General features: G+C 43.9%; 1 protein-coding gene across 4 annotated transcripts in view; it reads right to left on the reverse strand.

Moving 5' to 3' along the window:
* Positions 1–18,755, reverse strand: part of AHCYL2 (adenosylhomocysteinase like 2) — a 232,840-nt gene that overhangs the window by 8,932 nt on the left and 205,153 nt on the right. For all 4 annotated transcript variants that reach the window (XM_062201547.1, XM_062201457.1, XM_062201727.1 and 1 more), the window contains exons 9-12: positions 16,519–16,582; positions 15,975–16,063; positions 13,134–13,204; positions 8,530–8,624 (exon numbers count right to left, since the gene is read on the reverse strand). In XM_062201547.1, the coding sequence (XP_062057531.1) occupies positions 8,530–8,624; positions 13,134–13,204; positions 15,975–16,063; positions 16,519–16,582 (319 nt within the window). The remainder of the gene's footprint in view (positions 1–8,529; positions 8,625–13,133; positions 13,205–15,974; positions 16,064–16,518; positions 16,583–18,755) is intronic.

Here is an 18,755-nt window from a genome sequence, read left to right on the forward strand (position 1 = left end):
CTTTTGCACAGTAAAAGGTGCTATGGGAAAGACAAAAGAAACCAAAGGCATGGCTTCTGCCTTCAGAAAGCTTGCACTTTAGTTGGAGACACAAAACAACACATAGGTGAGAGGAAGGTACTTACAAAGCAACATGCAGACAAGTGCAAATGAAAACAGTGCAAACTGAACACATGAAGTGCCGAAGAGACGCAGAGAAAAAGGAGGATCAGAGCTGAGTGGGATTAGTTAAGTAGGCCAAATGTCCTAAACACAGCATGCTGGGCCCAGGGTTCTGCCCTCACAGCCCAAAGTCCCAGGTTCCACCTTCGCAACAACGGTGGTTCACCTAAAGTTAACAGAAGCTTTGTGACCTAAGTGCAAATGTGCGGTTGCCTTTTAAAGAAATGTTTAATGGTAAAGCTCCCAACGGCTCACCCTCCTTCCATTTCTGTATATTGTACATTCAGAGAATAAGAGAAAAAACGTTAAGTTTATTGACAGCAGCAGTCAAATTAACAGTCACTTAAGACAACTTCCTTCCTCCAACAGGTGATGCCTGAACTACCAGTGGCTCATTTGATAAAAGCAGGAAGTTCTGCCCAACAGTTTTCAGACAAATAAAGAGAAACACTTTCAGTTATGACAATAATCACACACTGAGTACATATCACATTCTAGACATGGCGGTAAAGGACATGGCTATAGATTAGACTGTGTATTCATTTATGACTGTGAGCTATTTATGGACAGGGTAGTAGCAGTATCTTCATTTTTATATCCCTGAGATCTATCTAACCATAAGAGTGGGGGTGTTCAATTAAGGTTTAAAAATTCATGGTCTCCACCCCCAAGGAAGTATCAATCTAGTGGGAAAGACAGACATGTAATTAAAGTTCAGTGTACTTAGAACTGTACTGATGGTCTGGGCCATTTCTTTATTGGTTATACGGGAAACAAAAATTTCCTGAGATGTTAAGTTTCATAAACTGGCTCAATATTTCTCTAGAGGGCAATCTGGCAGTAGTTAGCAAAACTATATACATACCTCAACTCTGAAGAATTAATTTCATATTTAGGGCTCTAGCCTATAGAAACACTTGCTCAATTCAGAAATTTAAGTGTCTACAAATGTGTAACCCAGTGTTTTGTAACAATAAACTATGCAAATTAACAAAGTATGTAAATCAGCAAGGGAATGAATGGCTAAGTAAATCAGGATAGTTCCATAAACAATATTATATAACTCTAAAGACAGAAGCAGATTTATTTATATGTGTTAATATGCAAACCATTCATTATTGTTAAATAATAAAAACCAAGTTGCAGAACAATATAGTATAACCTCAATTTTATAAATTTTTTACCTCTTATTGTAAGCCTATTTACATTATTTGAATTTCTAAACTAAGCAAGTATAACTTTAAAATTAGAATTTTGAAAGAGATTTTATAAACAAACACTGTAAATAAAGTTAGAAATAATTTAAGCAAACAGATTATTTTGAGAAGTTAAGGATATACGAAATAAATCTTGGGACTGGCATTGTGGCGTAGCGGGTTAAGCAGCCCCCTGCAACACCAGCATCCCATAGGGATGCTGCTCCACCTCCAATCTAGCTCCCTGCTAATGGCCTAGGAAGGCAGTGGAAGATGGCCTGAGTGTCTGGGCCCCTGCTCCCATGTGGGAGACCAGACAGAGTTCCAGGCTGCTGGCTTTGGCCTGGCCCAGCTCCAGTTATTGTGGCCATTTGGGGAGTAAACCAGCAGATGAAAGATCTCTGTCTCTGTCTCTCCCTCTCTCTAACTCTGCCTTTCAAATAAATAAATAACTCTAAAAAACAGAAACATTCTTTGCCTCTATCATCATAGAGAGTAACAGCTAATAAACTCAAAACATACTCCTTGGTGATGCTAACATTTTTCACTGAGATGATGAGACTTTAAAAGTATTTCACAGGGCCTGCGCTGTGGTGCAGTGGGTCAACGCCCTGGCCTGAAGCGCCGGCATCCCATATGGGCTCAGTTCAAGACCTGGCTGCTCCACTTCCTGTCCAGCTCTCTGCTGTGGCCTGGGAAAGCAGTAGAAGATGGCCCAAGTCTTTGGGCCCTGCACCTTCGTGGGAGACCTGGAGGAGGTTCCCGGCTCCTGGCTTCGGATTGGCGCAGCTCTGGCCGTTGTGGCCAATTGGGGAGTGAACCAACGGATGGAAGACCTCTCTCTCTCTCTTTCTCTCTGCCTCTCCTCTCTCTGTGTAATTGTGACTTTCAGGTAAAATAAATAAATCTTTTAAAAAAAGGTATTTCACACTTTTCAATATTTGAGACCCATAATCTTCCAGGGGACAAGCTCTCTTGGTGATTGGGAACAAAGAGCTGATACCATGATAAGGAGAGTCTCCAGTCAGGAAATATTCCTTAGGAAAAAAGATCTAGGGGACTCAGGAAAGGAAACTTTTTTTTTTTTTAATTAATTAATTTATTTGAAAGGCAGAGTTACAGAGGCAGAGGCGAAAGGGAAAGAGGTCTTCCATTGCTGGTTCACTCCCCAGTTGGCCCCAACAGCCGGAGCTTGGTCGATCCAAAGCCAGGAGCCAGGAGCTTGTTCCAGGTCTCCCATGTAGGTGCAGGGGCCCAAGGACTTGGGCCATCTTCTGCTGCTTTCCCAGACCATAGCAGAGAGCTGGATTGGAAGTGGAGCAGCCTGGACTCAAACCGGTGCCCATATGGGATGCTGGCACCACAGGCAGAGGATTAGCCTACTGCACCACAGTGCCAGCCCCCAATAACCTATTAAGGTCTCCAGAGCAGTTACACTCCTTGAGAAAAGGGATTCCTAGCCCACAGCAGGCACAGCTTGACAAGAATCTCTATTAAAGACATCTGAGGGTTGGCGCTGTGGCCTGGGAAAGCAGTAGAAGATGGCCCAAGTCCTTAGGCCCCTGTATCTGCTTGGGAGACCCGGAAGAAGCTCCTGGCTCCTGGCTTCAGATTGGCCCACCTCTGGCTGTTGTGGCCACCTGGGGAGTGAACCAGTGGATGGAAGACCTCTCTCTCTTTCTCTCTCTGCCTCTCTAACTCTGCCTTTCAAATAAATAAATAAATCTTTTTTTTTTTTTTTTAACAGGCAGAGTGGATAGTGAAAGAGAGAGACAGAGAGAAAGGTCTTCCTTTGCCGTTGGTTCGCCCTCCAATGGCCGCCATGGCCAGCGCGCTGCTGCCGGTGCACCACGCTGACCCGAAGGCAGGAGCCAGGTGCTTCTCCTGGTCTCCCATGGGGTGCAGGGCCCAAGGACCTGGGCCATCCTCCACTGCACTCCCGGGCCACAGCAGAGAGCTGGCCTGGAAGAGGGGCAACCGGGACAGAATCCGGCGCCCTGACCGGGACAAAACCCGGTGTGCTGGCGCCACAAGGCAGAGGATTAGCCTATTGAGCCACAGTGCCGGCCAATAAATCTTTAAAAAAAAAAAAAAAAGACATCCAATTGCCTTCACCGTGGATTTACCATCACCAAGCACTCTACCAGGAAAGCAGGTCTATCTGCACACCACCATCCCAATTAGGTGTACACCCTGTGGCAAACCAGCCAGTTCTTACTCGTGCCCACATCAGTCTTACGTGATTCTGAACAGCGCACGCCAGTTTCCTGAGAGAGAACAACCGTGACTGTAGTCCTGTAAAGTATAGTGTTGACAGCAAGTCTCAGCTGAATTGTCTTTGGCTGGATAAAAAACTTCCAAAGCATGTGTTCCTGAGGGCTACCCACTGGAACTGTGAAGCCCACAGTCACGCAGGCCTTCTGTGTGAAGCAGGTTTGCTTTCAAGAGAAAGGAAACGCAGACATGGACGTGGGCCAAAAAGCAGCTCAGAGCACGATCCCTGTCACAGGGTCCCCAGACAGTCACAGCCTTCATATTTCTCAGAAAAAAATGAAACGTTCTAAATGATCGACTCTTGATGAACTGTTCCCTCCCCAAAATTCAGCAGGTAATAGCTTAAGGCTAAGCAAAACTATACATTCTTGTATTTAAAAAAAAAAATCCTTAAATGTTTGATTACTAAAAGTATCTGAATAAACACCATCAAGTCAATTCTCCTACATAGTTTTACTGAGTTGATCTTACGGTTCTCTGTTTTCCCCTCTCAGTCTGCATCCAATCCATTTGGCAAGTGCCACCGGTCACAACGTATCACTTCCTATCATTTCCACTGCTCACCCATCTCATTCAAGTCCCTGCCTTCCAGGGTCAGAAATACTGAGAGTGTCCTGTTTTCCTTAGCACTCCTCAAGCTCCAGAAGCGTCTCTTTTATATAAAAGCAAGAGTCATTTCAAAATACATAAGTCAGATTTTGTCACTCATCTGTTCAAAACCTTCTTTCACACTCAGAATAAAATCTAAAGTCCTATTGTGGCCCATAAGGCTCCACATAACCCACTACCTCATCCTTGAACTGCCCCGTGTCCTCACCCCCTTGCCCATCCTGTTCCTGTTGCAATGGCTTCCAACACACTGAGCACGTTTCTACTTCTGGGTCCTGTACTCTGTTTCTCTGAATGAGATGCACAGAAGGTTTGCTCCTTAATTCCATTTTATTATCTCTTTAAAGAGACTGTCTTTGACCATTCCAATTCAAACAATATGCCTACTATTTTTCTTCACCAGGAAGCATTGACTGGCAAGAACTGTCTACTCATTCGCTTGTCTCCCACACTAGACTATGAGCTCCATGAAAGCCAGGATGTTGTCTCCTGCTTCTTCAATCAGTTAGTCTTCAGAACAGAGCAAAGCAAGTATTCAGTATAAATTTGCTAAATGGTGAATGAATATCCCTGTTTCAATTACTAGTTGAGTCTGCTATTTCTTTAAGTTTCATTTTATATGCCCTGTGACACTATCTTCAAAGCTAAATAATTAAACTTTTAAAAAAAATTTTTTTTAAAGATTTATTTATTTTACCTGAAAGTCACAGTTACACAGAGAGAGGAGAGGCAGAGAGAAAGAGAGAGACAGACAGAGGTTTTCCGTCTGCTGGTTCACTCCCCAGATGGCCGCAACGGCCGGAGCTGTGTTGATCCAAAGCCAGGAGCCAGGAGCTTCTTCCGGGTCTCCCACATGGGTGCAGGGGTCCAAGGACTTGGGCCATCTTCTACTGCTTTCCCAGGCCGTAGCAGAGAGCTGGATTGGAAGTGGAGCAGCTGGGTCTCAAACCGGCACCCGCTTTGGATGCCGGCACTGCAGGTGGTGGCCCCACCTGCTACGCCACAGCGCTGGCCCCTAACTTTCTTCTTTTTTTAAAAAAATGTATTTATTTATTTGAAAGGCAGAGTTAGAGAGGCAGAGCACAGAGAGAGAATCTTCCATCCACTGGTTCACTCCCCAAATGGCCTCAACAGTCAGAGCTGGGCTGATCTGGAGCCAGGAACCAGGAGCTTCTTTCAGGTCTTCCACAAATGTGCAGGGACCCAAGGACTTGGGCCATCCTCTGCTGCTTTTCTAGGCACATTAGCAGGGAGCTGGGATGGAAGTGGAGCAGCTGGGACTTCAAATGGCACCCATATGAGATGCTGGCACTGCAGGTGGCAGCTGTACCCACTATGCCACAGTGCCAGCTCCAATAATTTAACTTTCTAAAAGCTCTTCTGGGGCAGGCATTTGGCCTAGCAGTTAAGATATCCATATTCCCTATCCAAGCGCCTGGGTTTGATGCCCAGCTCTGACTCCAAATTCCAGCTTCCTGCTTATGCAGACCCCGGGGCCTAGCAGAAATGGCTCAGGTGATCAAGTCCTTACCACCCACGTGACAGACCTGGAATGTGTTTTCTGCTCTCAGCTTTGGCCTTGCCCAGTCCCAACCATTGCAGATATTTGGGATGTCAACCAGCACAAATGGGAGCACTCTTTATTTCTCTCTCAAAAGAAAGAAAGGAAAGTAGGGAGGGAGGGAGGAAGGAAAGGAGGGAGGGAAGGAAAGAAAACCCCTTCTGAGCGTTCCGCTCCCTTCTGGACCATTTAGCTAAGGCCTATACCTTCTTCTTGGAACACAAAGATTAGTGAGAGATAGCCCTCAGCTCACATCAGTGACAGAACCTGGCAATACCAGGTCTCATCTCAACACCGCAGCCAGGGAGACCTTTTTTAAAATAAGTCAGATTGTTATAAACCCTACAATGGCTCCCTGCGTCTCTGGGAATATAAGTGGGAGTCCTTTTGATAGGCTACAGAGTTACAAGGCCCTGTAAGATCTGGCCCCTTACCTCTCTGACTTCATCTTCCACTATGCCCTCCCACATGCCCACTCTACTCCAAGCACATTGGCCTCACTGCTCCTCAAACACACTTAGTACACGCCTGCTGTCGTCTCATGTACCGGCCGTCCTCTCTGCTTGAATGTTCTTCACCTAAGAATCCACACAGCTAATTCCTTCACATCTCATCAAACATCACCATCTTAATAAGGCTCACAGCTTGATCCCTCTATTTAAAATCACACCCCCAAGCTCACTTCCTCTGATCCATGCTCTATTTTTTTCTTTTTCCTATGGTACTTCACTTTCCAACATACTATACATTTTTACTTATTTATTATGCTTATTGTCTTCTTATTACTAAAATATCAGCTCCGTGAGGGCAGGAATCTTTGCCTGCTTTGTTGACTGGACTCCAAGTATCTGGAAGAGCACCTGGCATATAGCATTCACACACAAAAACACATGTGATTGAAGATAAAGAGTCTTCCGGCCTGTATGCTGAGAGAATTCTTATGTCTGTCTGGGCCACCTTTGAAAGACAGGTCACCGTCACAATCTGAAGTTAAAGTTAGTCTACAAGTCAGGAGGTGATAATAATATAATACATGGGGAAACAAAACAGAGACCAGGAGTAAAAAAGCCTGAATTTTGCACTTCCATTTTATTTTGAATCAACCATATGGCTGACAGTACACTTTACTTCCTTGTTTCCGAACTGAAAATTAAGAATAAGGGATGGGGCGTTTTGTGTAGCAGCTAAGACACCATTTGGGAGCCCACGTCCTGTATCAGAGGGCCTGGGTTCAAGTCCCAGCTTTACTCCTAACTCTAGCTTCCTGATGATATGTACCCCAGGAAGCAGCAGGTAATGGCTCCAGTAGTGGGGTCCCTGTCACCCATGTGGGAGACCCAGACTGAATTTCCAGCTCCTGATTTTGGCCAGGACCAGTCCTGGCTATTGTGGTCATTTGGGGGAGTAAACCAATAGATAGAAGATCCCTTTAAGTCTATCTGTCCATCTCTCTCTCTCTGTCTTTCTGCTTTTCAAATAAATTAATAAAAATTAAAAAGAGTCAGCACTGTGGCATAGCAGGTGAAGCCACTGCCGACAGTGCTGGCATTCCATATGGGCACCAGTTCAAGTCCCAGCTGCTCCACTTCTGATCCAGCTCACTGCTATGGCCTGGGAAAGGCATAGAAGATGGCCCAAGTCCTTGGGCCCAACCACATGGGAGACATGGAAGAGGCTCCTGGCTTTGATCAGTACAACTCTGGCCATTGCAGCCAGCTGGGAAGTGAACCAGTTGATGGAAGACCTCCCTCTTTTTCTCTGCCTCTGCTACTCTGTGACTCTGCCTTTCAAATAAATAAATAAATCTTTTTTTTTTTTTTTTTTTTTTGACAGGTAGAGTGGATAGTGAGAGAGAGACAGAGAGAAAGGGCTTCCTTTGCCAGTTCACCCTCCAATGGCCGCTGCGGCCGGCACATCGCGCTGATCCGAAGCCAGGAGCCAGGTGCTTCTCCTGGTCTCCCATGCGGGTGCAGGGCCCAAGCACTTGGGCCATCCTCCACTGCCTTTCTGGGCCATAGCAGAGAGCTGGCCTGGAAGAGGGGCAACCGGGATAGAATACGGCGCCCCAACCGGGACTAGAACCCGGTGTGCCGGCGCCGCAAGGCGGAGGATTAGCCTGTTAAGCCATGGCGCTGGCTCAATAAATCTTTAAAAAATGTAAAAAAATAAGAATAAGAACAATGTCTTATTGGAGTGGTCAAGAGGATGAAATCGGATAAAGTAAAAAAACCAAAGGTACATGACTGCATGTGGAGTCCTTTTTATTTCAGAGCTTTTTGAGGGTTTAGAAGGGAAAAGTCCTTCCCTCTTCCTCTACTTTGAAGATTTTTCATTAAGGTCCAAGGCATTGCAAAAATATTTCCCTTTAGGCGTCTGCCATTTGGGGGCTCTATAAACAGATTAATGCAGGAAAGGACAATCATGTGCTAGACAATTTTAGAAATATTATTATCTTTTATCATTTAACAAAGGGACAGTATAACACATAAATGAAACCTAAGTGCACATAAGAAAAAAAAAACCTTACCAACTAAATTACTCATTGTGTGCAAAAATACCTTGGTAAGAGAGTAACGGAGCCATGCCACTCAGACATTCCACAAATAGACACTCCAAGGTAGATACAGGCTCTGGGATGGCTAGTGACGCTGCTCACTCTTCTTGGAAAGTTTGTTTCTCGGGAAGGAGAGAAAATAAAACCCCAAATAATGAGTCACTTGATCTTACCACGTCAATCTCTGTGTTGGAATGTCCCATGTTACAAACGATGCAGCTGTTCTTCATACGGTCCAAATGTTCTCTGGTTACCACGTTCTTGTTACCTTATAAAAAGAAGAGGGGCAGGTGTTTGGCTGTGGCTAGGACATCTGGTATGCAGTGCCTACTCTGTTCTTTATTCTAGCTTCCTGCTAATGCACACCCTCAGAGGCAGCAGGTGGTAATCCAAGGCATTAGGTCTCTGGCACCTACATGAGAGACCTAGACATAAGTTCTCTGCTCTCAGCTTCAGCCCTGGCCCAGCCTTAGCCATTGGGAGCATTTGGGGGGTGAACCAGCAGATGAGAGCTCTGTGCCTCTCAAATAAGTTTTTAAAAAAATTTTTTTAAAGATTTATTTATTTATTTGAAAGGCAGAGTTACAGAGAGGCAGAGGCAGAGAGAGGTCTTCAATCCACTGGTTCACTCCCCAGATGGTCACAATAGCCAAAGCTGTGCCAATCTGAAGCCAGGAGTCAGGAACTTCTTCCCGGTCTCCCATGTGTGTGCAGGGGCCCAATGACTTGGACAATCTTCCACTGCTTTCCCAGGCCATAGCAGAGAGCTGGACTGGAAGTAGAGCAGCCGGGACTCAAACCGAGCACATATGGGATGCCGGCACTGCAGGCGGTGGCTTCCCCTGCTAAAAAAAAAAAATTTAAGGACAAAGAAAAGATGCTTAACATTATTAGTTATTAGGGCAATGGAATTAAAACCACACTGAGATGGCATTTTACACTCACTAACCAAAAAGGCAGACAACAGCAACTGTTAGTGAGGATGTGGAGAAATCAGAACCTACACGCATTGTTGGTGGGACTGTAAAATGGTATAGTCACTTTGGAAAGCATTTTGGAAATTCCTCAGAGTATTCAAATTAGAGTTACCATATAATCCAATAATTCTATTCTGAGATATATATACAAGAGGACTGAACTATATATCTATACAAAAACTTGTATACAGGGACCAGCTCTGTGGCGCAGCAGGTTAAAGCCCTGGCCTGCATCGCCAGCATCCCATATGGGCACTGATTCAAGTTCCAGCTGTTCCACTTCTGATCCAGCTCGCTGTTGTGGTCTGGGAAAGCAGCAGCAGATGACCCAAGTCCTTGGACCCCTGTACCCACATGGGAGACCCAGAAGCAGATCTCAGCTCCTGGCTTCAGATAAGCTAAACTCCAGCCATTACAGCCATTTGGGGAGTGAACCAGCAGATGGAAGACCTTTCTCTCTCTCTCTCTGTGTCTACCTCTCTCTGTAACTCTGTCAAATAAATAAAATAAATCTTAAAAAAAAACATTTGTATACGATGTTCATAGTAGTATTCATAAAAGCTCAAAATTGAAACCTAAAAATATAAATAAAATCCAGTATACCCATATAATGAAATACGATTGAGCAATAAAAAGGAATGAAGTACTGGTACATGCTGCCACATGGATGCCCTTGAAAATATCATGCTAAGTAAAAGAAGCCAGTCACAAAAGACCACAGTTGGCGTCTTAACAGCCTGCAGTTAAGACGGGTGCATCCCACATTGGAATATCTGGGCTCCTTACCCATCTCCATACCTGACTCTAGTTTCCTGCTAATATAGACCTCAGGAGACAGCAGTGATGGCTCAGGTGACTGGGTTTTTGTCATCCACGTGGAGATACAGAATGAGTTCCAGGCTTTGGTCCCTGTTCTGGGACTGTTACAGGCACTTGGGGGGAGTGAACCATGGATGGGAGCTCTTTCTCTCTACTTCCCAAATAAATTAAAAACTTTTAGAAGACCAGAGATGTATGATTCCACTTACATGAAATGTCCAGAATAGAGAAATCTAGAGCCAGACAGACTTGTGGTTGCCTGTGGCTGGGGAAAGGTGGGGGAGGGAACAAGGAGAGACTGCTAATGGTATGGGTTTTTTTTTTTTTTTTTTGAATGATGAAAATGCTCTGCAATTGGATAATGGGAAGTTACACAACTTACTAAAAGCCACTGGATTACAATATTTTAAAAGGGTAAAGTTTATAAATTTGAATTAAATCTCACTAAAAGTTAGATTGTGATATACAATCCTGTGAATTTATTAGTAAAGAAACACTAAATTATATACTTTAACTGGGTAAAATATAGATATGTGAATTACATCTCTTTTTTTAAAAAGGTTTATTATTTTTTTGAAAGGCAGAGTTTCAGAGGTAGATGAAGATACAGAGAGAGAGAGGAGGCCGGCACTGTGGCACAGCATGTTAAAGCCCTGGCCTGAAGCGCCAGCATCCTATATGGGCACTGGTTCCGGTCCTGGCTGCTCCTCTTCTGATCCAGCTTTCTGCTGTGGCCTGGGAAAGCAGTGGAAGATGGCCCAAGTCCTTGGGCCCCTGTGCCCACATGGGAGATCCGGGTAGGCTCCTGGCTCCTGGCTTCAGATTGGTGCAGCTCTAGCCGTTGTGGCCATTTGGGGAATGAACCAGCGGATGGAGGACCTCTCTCACTGTGTCTACCTCTCTCTGTAACTACGTCTTTCAAATAAATAAAATAAATTTAAAAAAAAAGGGGGGGGGGGGAGAGATCCTCCATCTGCTGATTCACTTCCCAAGGGGCCGCAATACCCAGGGCTGGGCCAGGCTGAAACCAGGAGCCAGAAGCTTCTTCCAGGTCTCCCATGTGCAGGGCAGGGGCCCAGGCATTTGGACCATCTTCTGCTGCATTCCCAGGCCATTAGCAGGGAGTTGGATCAGAAGTGCTGGGACTCGAACAGGCACCCACACAGGATGCCGGATTCATAGGTGGCAGCGTCAGCCCTATGAATTACATCATAATATGGTGATTTTTTTAAAAAAAGGATGCAAAGCAAGAACAGCTTCTTATGGTCCCTCTTCTCTGCCTCCAATGCTCCCTGAGGAGAGGCTACAAATATTATCTTCATTCTTAAATATTTTGATCTTCCCTCTCTAAAATAGGATTATAGGGGCGGGCGTTTGGCCTAGTAGTTGAGCTGCTGGTGGGGATGCCTACATCCCAGATCAGAGTGCCTGGTTTGAATCCTGGCTTGACTTCCAATTCCACTTTCCTGTTTTTGCTGACCCTGGGAGGCAGCAGGTGATGGCTCAAGAAGTTGGGTCCTTGCCACCTAAATGGGAGACCTGGATTGAGTTCCTAGCTCCCAGATTTGGTATGGCCCAGCCTCAGCTGTTACAGTCATTTGAGCAGTGAACTACTACATAGAAACTCTGTCTCTCAAAATATTATGGCCTGGGAAAGCAGTAGAAGATGGCCCAAGTGTTTGGGTTCCTGCACCCGTGTGGGAGACCCCAAAGAAGCTCCTGGCTTCTGGCTTCAGATTGGCCCAGCTCCGCCTATTGCGGTCATTTGGGGAGTGAAACAACAGACAGAAGATCTCTCTCTCTGCCTCTGCCTCTCTGTAATTCTGCCTTTCAAATAAATAAATAAATCCTTAAAAAAACTAGCTCTTTGGGAATAAACATCTTTCTTTCTTATTTATTTATTTAGCAGAGTTTAGACAGTGAGAGAGAGAGAGAGAGAAACAGAGAGAAAGATCCTCATTTCTATTGGTTCACCGCCCAAATGGCTGCTACGGCTGGTGCACTGTGCCAATCTGAAGCCAGGAGCCATGTGCTTCCTCCTGGTCTCCCATGCGCGTGCAGGGCCCAAGCACTTGGACCATCTTCCACCACCTTCCCGGGCCACAACAGAGAGCTGGCCTGGAAGAGGGGCAACCGGGACAGAATCCGGCGCCCCATCTGGGACTAGAACCCGGTGTGCCAGTGCTGCAGGCGGAGGATTAGCTTAGTGAGCCGTGGCGCTGGTCTCCTACTTTCTTTAGCTAGGAGAAATTTTGCTCTAGCCTTGCTTTAATTATAGTGACTATACAGAAATATACTTCACTTTTGGAGGTAAGATAAAAACTCAAATGTATAAATATAAGATCTGGCTTCCCAAATAAATTTCTATAAATGAATTTTTATCTTTAGTTATTTCCTAGTAGTTGAGGATGAATGGAGATATAACAGTTGTTAAGGTGGAGAAGTTTTGCTGTAGGATGATCTAATAGCATACTTTTGGGTCACAGCTCTAGAAAGATAGAAAGAATGTGAAAAAGATGAACAAGTTTTATTTTTTAAAGATTTGTTTATTTATTTCTTTGACAGGCAGAGAGAGAGAGAGAGAGAGAGAGAGAGAATCATCCGTCTGCTGCTTCACTTCCTAAATGCTGCAATTGCTGGGGTGGGTCCAGGACAAATCCAGGAGTCTGGAATTCCTTCTGGATCTCCCAGTGTGTGGCAGGGGCTCAAGTCTTCAGGCCATCCTCTTTGCTGCTTTCCCAGTTAAAACAACAGGGAACTGGATAGAAAGCAGAGCAGCTGGGACTCAAACCTGTACTCTGATACAGGAATGCCTGTAGCAGCTAAACCTGCTGTGCCACAATGCTGGCACCAACCAGTTTTATAGACTCCCATCTCTTGGGCTTTTGGAATCTGGTTTTGTTATTACATTTCTAAACATCTTTCACTTGCTCTATGCAAGTATCCCCATGTGCTTGTTGTCTTAAAATGTCACATCTTACCTGTACAGGTAATAACAATGTCCACTTGTCGGATGACCTCGTTTAATTTCACCAGTCGAAATCCATCCATACTGTAGAGACAAAGCATAATCAGTTAATCTAAACAGACAGCAGCAGAGCATTCTGGAACTTACACTGTACTGTGTTGGGGCAGCTGATCCAAACCACCTCCTTGGATTATACAAGACAGAAATAGAAGGTTCCTTCTCATTTCTGGAACTTATTTCTTCCTGGTAACAGTGGGCCAGGGGTTACCATGAGATTCACCAATGAAGTTTCTAGAAAGTGCCACTTTGCCACTGATGTTATTATCCCATTGAAACTGCTCTCTCCAAGATCATCAATGATTTCCTGAATGCCAAAAAATATTTCTTAGGCTCTCTTTTTTTTTTTTTTTTTTTTTTTTTTTGACAGGCAGAGTGGATAGTGAGAGAGAGAGACAGAGAGAAAGGTCTTCCTTTTTTGCCGTTGGATCACCCTCCAATGGCTGCTGCAGACGGCGCATCTCGCTGATCTGAAGCCAGGAGCCAGGTGCTTCTCCTGGTCTCCCTTGCGGGTGCAGGGCCCAAGGACTTGGGCCATTCTCCACTGCCTTCCAGGGCCATAGCAGAGAGCTGGCCAGGAAGAGGGGCAACCGGGATAGAATCCGGCGCCCCAACCAGGACTAGAACCCGGTGTGCCGGCGCCGCAAGGCAGAGGATTAGCCTGTTAAGCCACGGCACCGGCTCTTAGGCTCTTTTATTACTAATTTCTACTGCTACATTAAAAATTATCTGTCTTATCATGGAGTCCAAGACGCCATGATACTTTCTTTTCTCGGTTTCCCTACTACTTTTTTGATTATCTCTTCATCAGCCAGCCTTTAAATACTGGTACTCCATAGGGTTCTGCCCTTGACTCTTCTCTATTCTTTTGGTACTCATGCCTTCCCAAACGACCATCTTTATATCTTTACTTTAGATATCTCTGAAACTTCATAGCCAAGGATCAGATTATCCTCCAGATAGCTCTCATGAATGTTCCACTTACTGTGTTTGAAAATAAACTCATAACCCCAACTATTTCCTCTATATTTTATACTTTAATAGCATCATGGTTTACCCAGCTTTATGAGCTAAATAAACTAGAATATCCTTGTCTACTGCCTTTCCCTAATTGAAGCTGTCACCAAATCTGGTTGATATATTTTCCTTAATTCCTTTCAAGGTCCTTGAGTCTGTTCCTTCCTCTCCATCCATGGTGGCCTAGCTGAAGTTCAGGCTGTATTACTTCTTGCCTACATTACTATAGTAGCCCTTGGCACAGTCTCACTGCCTCTAGACTTAACATCTCTCAAAATCATTTTGCAGAGTGATTTCTCTAAATGTAACTTGGATCATGTCACTTCCTTGTTAAAAATACTCCAGTGAGACTGCCTGTTTTCAGGACCAAACCTAAATACCTACACTGATATATGACTTTACTGACATAACGATTTTTATGGCTCCTACCTTCAGATATTGCCATTTTCTCAAATTTATCCTAACTGCCAGTTACATTAAAATATGTCCATCTTCTTCAATTTCTGTGCTGTCTCCTTCATTGGAGACTATGCACATGTTCCCTATACCTGGAATATACTTCCAAGCTAAGAAAACACTTATATAAGTTTCAGGACTCAGCTCTACTGACGTTTCTCTCTTGCATGCCCCCTTGCTACAAAAGCATGTGCTATTTACCCCTACAGCAGCACTTACTGCACTGCACCGTGGTTATCTGTCCATGTGCTTCTCAAAGTAGAACATGGTCTCATTCATCTACTCATCTTACTTATCCTTAGCACACAGTTCGGTACTGAATTCAGAGTAAGTGATGGGCCCACTTCTAAGATAAATTGAATGGTGCTGTTACCAGTATTAAAGCACATTCTGGTTTCTATAATGAACCCCGAGAGTACTAGAAGGGTCATGGTTCCCCTCCTGTGCTGGAGCCCTGAGTCAGAGAAAGCAAGCAACTCCACTGGGGAAGTCCGTGCACTGAAGGATGGATGTACCAGGAGTGGTAGAGCAGGGGGAAGTGGAAACAGGCAAGCTTTATGTCATGCCTCCTTCTATCCTGGGGACCCTCTTCCAGAAGGGGTAATCACAGAGACAGGGTGGTGTATCCAGGCTACTTGGACTCTGCATCAGTTTCCAAGGACAGTGGTATTTCCCATAATGCTGAGTATGGCAAGAGGCAATGTTAACAACAGCTACCATTCAGCGAGCATCTATTATGGGACAGCATATCTCTATCTTATATAATTTTGTATTTATTCTTTAGTACATAATGATTTTATTGAACAAACATAAGCTTATCAAGTAGGTATGATTATCCACATTTTACAGGTGAGAAAGCACCTACGTTTTTTACCTCTTAACTTTGGAATCACTTTAATCTTAAGAATTATAAAAACAGTACAAATAATTTCCATAAATCCTTTACTCAGAGTTAGCATTTTGGAGAGGAATCCCACAGAAGCATGCTTTTCAGTGTATCACAACAGCCAAGTGTCTCCACACTAGCCTATTTCTTTCTTGACCATAGTTTTGAAAGGGACAAAGATTACATATTATGAAGGCAAGGGGCTAATTATTCTCTGGCTCAATGTAGCCCCTGTTGTTTCCACAGGAATCCTAAATTTTAGCTTCTCTGGTGCACTCTGTCTTCTCAGAGCAGAGTTCCTTGACCTTTGAAAGATGGAGCGTGAAGTTACGGCAGCCTTTCTGAAGATCTAGGCCCTCTGGGATAAGATGTGGCATTAACCAGGTCATTCTTTGGCGGCAGCTCCAAGACAGCATATGAGACTCGGGGTTTGCTTACCAGGCCTGCAGGGCACAGATGGGGTCTATCTCAGTCACGTACACAATGGAACCCATGGCTTTCAGGGCAGCACAGCACCCCTTCCCCACCTGAGGAGGGGGAGAGAACCACATGGTAGGGAAAGTCAACAGGGACACAGTTTCTCAGTTTCTGGGAAAGTGCACTCTGCTTTTTCAACCCCTAAAAGGAATGTCATTTAATAGATTCATGACTGGAAAAAAACAAATAAATGAATGCATCCCTGGCCCTAGCTTAGCACAGTCATGTGCATAACAACACCCACATTCACGATTTATATTCAAAACACAAGCTAAAAGAACATCACAAACAGTGGTACTGGAACAAGTCAGAAAATCAACCTAAGGAAAAATGGCAAACATACAAAGGGAAAAAGAAATACTACACTTTAACCAGAAGGCCTCTACATGTTATTTTTTCCCATCTAAAGGTAAACAAATATACTTACGGCTAAGCAAATGAAAAACTCTAGAATATTCCAGCAAAATAAACTTCAAAGTCTAATAACTGAAAAGTTAAACTTTACCTCTCCATAGCCACAGACCACCACTTGCTTTCCACCAAACATCATGTCTGTTGTCCTTTTAAGCCTATGAGGAGAGAAAATTTAAATCAGAAAAATCATCTCCTTTTTCCCTTGAGGCTTCAGTTTGGTCTCTTTGTTTTCATGGGTTTGTTTGTTTAGTTTTTATTTTTAAAGAAAGCTTGGTTTCTATCCTGGAGAAGTTATTTAATGATCAAAAAGGAAGGATGAATAAAATATATACGAGGGGCAGGTGTCCTGGCATAGCAGGTTAATGCCACTTGGGAAACGTGCATTCCGTATCAGAGAACTGATTGCAGTCCTGGCTGCGCTGATTCGGATCTAGCTCCTGCTAATGTGCCTGGGACAGAACATGACAACTCAAGTTCTTGTGTCCCTGCCGTCCATGTGGAGTTCTAGGTTCCTGGCTTTGACCTGACCCAACCCCGGCTGTTGTGGCCATTGGGGGAGTGAGCTACAAGATGGAAGGTCGTTCTCTCCCTCTGTCACTCTTTCAATTAAATAAATAAATAATTTTCTCACTCCATGCTGTTTAATCAACTCTATTTATATATGAAAGTATTTTTTTTTTCTTTTCCCCTTTTCTTGGGAGTGGTTCAGAAGGGAAGAAGTAGATAACACAGTAACTACTAAACATAAAAGCAATTTACATTCATCATATAACATTTGGAAATAAAAGAAAAGATACAGTGAAGGAAAGATGTAATTTTAATTTTGGGAGTGGTAGTGATTTTAATTTAGGGACAGGTAAAAACGCTAGCTTACTGGTAATAGTATCTACTAGCTCATCGTAGAAGACGATAGTGATTAGTGACTAACACATTCAGTGGTGTCACACTGGCCACCGGGTCCCATGGCAATGCACCAGGAGGAGCAGTTCTTCACAGGGCAGCTCTGATACTGGCACTGATAACCCAAGAGTGAGTTTGTTGGGCTTGGTTCCTTCTCAGACATAGTCTGCCTCTTTGTGCCTGGTTTTCTGGGAAGCTGATCTTTACAGTTCCCAGGGGTTCTTGAAAGAACTTGCAGGAACAGTTACTGGTGTCTCTTTAGATGCAATCAATCTCCCTTCTCTAGAAACCCCTAGCAAGGCAAGAGACTTTTCAACTAAAATCTAGTCCATTCTGAGAGAGATGGTTCCCGCAAATATTTGTGGGTATTGCTACTCACTTGTCCATCTGCTCACCTCACCTGTTAAAAAGATTCTATAAACGTCTTAAAGGCAAAGCAGGTATCATGCCTTTTTAATGATTTGGCCACTTTACCAATAGGAACTAATATAACTGCATGTATCTCTATGACTCTTGTTAAACATAATTAAGGGCAGACACAATTGTTGATTGAAAAGATAAAGTTTGGCTGGGCTTGGCAGAAGGGTCCTGGAATGGCTGACAGAGCAAGAAGAATCCAGAGAACCCGTTCCTAAACCTCTTCTGCTTTGACTACCCTCACGTCTCTTCCCGAGGAGACGTGGCTACACATGTCTGTGCCGGAGAAAGGAAAGGTTAATACTCCCACCCTGCAAACTGATAGCTGGGCTGACCGGCCTGAATGGATTCCAATGAGGCAGTGATTTCCCTGCGATCATAGGGACCCAGATGGGTTTCAATGTTCAAGGATAAAGGTTAGGGAAGATCTCGGCCAACGAAGGCAACAGGGGTTGTAAGCTCTCTGGGAGTATCTAACAGTCATGCCTAGTTTCTTAATTCTTCCAACCGTCGGGCCCTCGAGAAGAGCTTCTGAATACTATCTATTTTATGATCTGAAAAGTGTATCCGTGTTCCTTTGAGATTATTGGAATATGCCTAGTGGTGGATGAGTAAATATTTTTAATGAAACATACCCAGATTACTATTGATTTGAAAGATCAAAGTATTCATCCCAATAACCCTTACATGTGGACAGAACTAGAGACTGTCTTCAACGGAATGAAAATTTACTAAGACATAGTTTGTATGATAAAATACTATTGACTCTATAGCAGTAATAACTAACAGTTATTAGAATTTGCATTGAATGTGCCCAAATCAAAAGGATTGTACAGCAAAAAGCTTTTCCTAAGATCTAACTCAACTCTGGAACTTACCAACAGAGTTCTGGAAAGAAGGCAAGGAACTAACACTGGGCAACTTACCTAATTTTCTTTCTTTTTGTAAATTTATTTCTTTATTTTAATTTTTCTTCCATTTTCTTAAAAAAGGTCTTTTTTATTTTCTTTC

Source organism: Lepus europaeus, chromosome 1 (assembly GCF_033115175.1).
Source record: "Lepus europaeus isolate LE1 chromosome 1, mLepTim1.pri, whole genome shotgun sequence".
Lineage (NCBI taxonomy): Eukaryota > Metazoa > Chordata > Mammalia > Lagomorpha > Leporidae > Lepus > Lepus europaeus.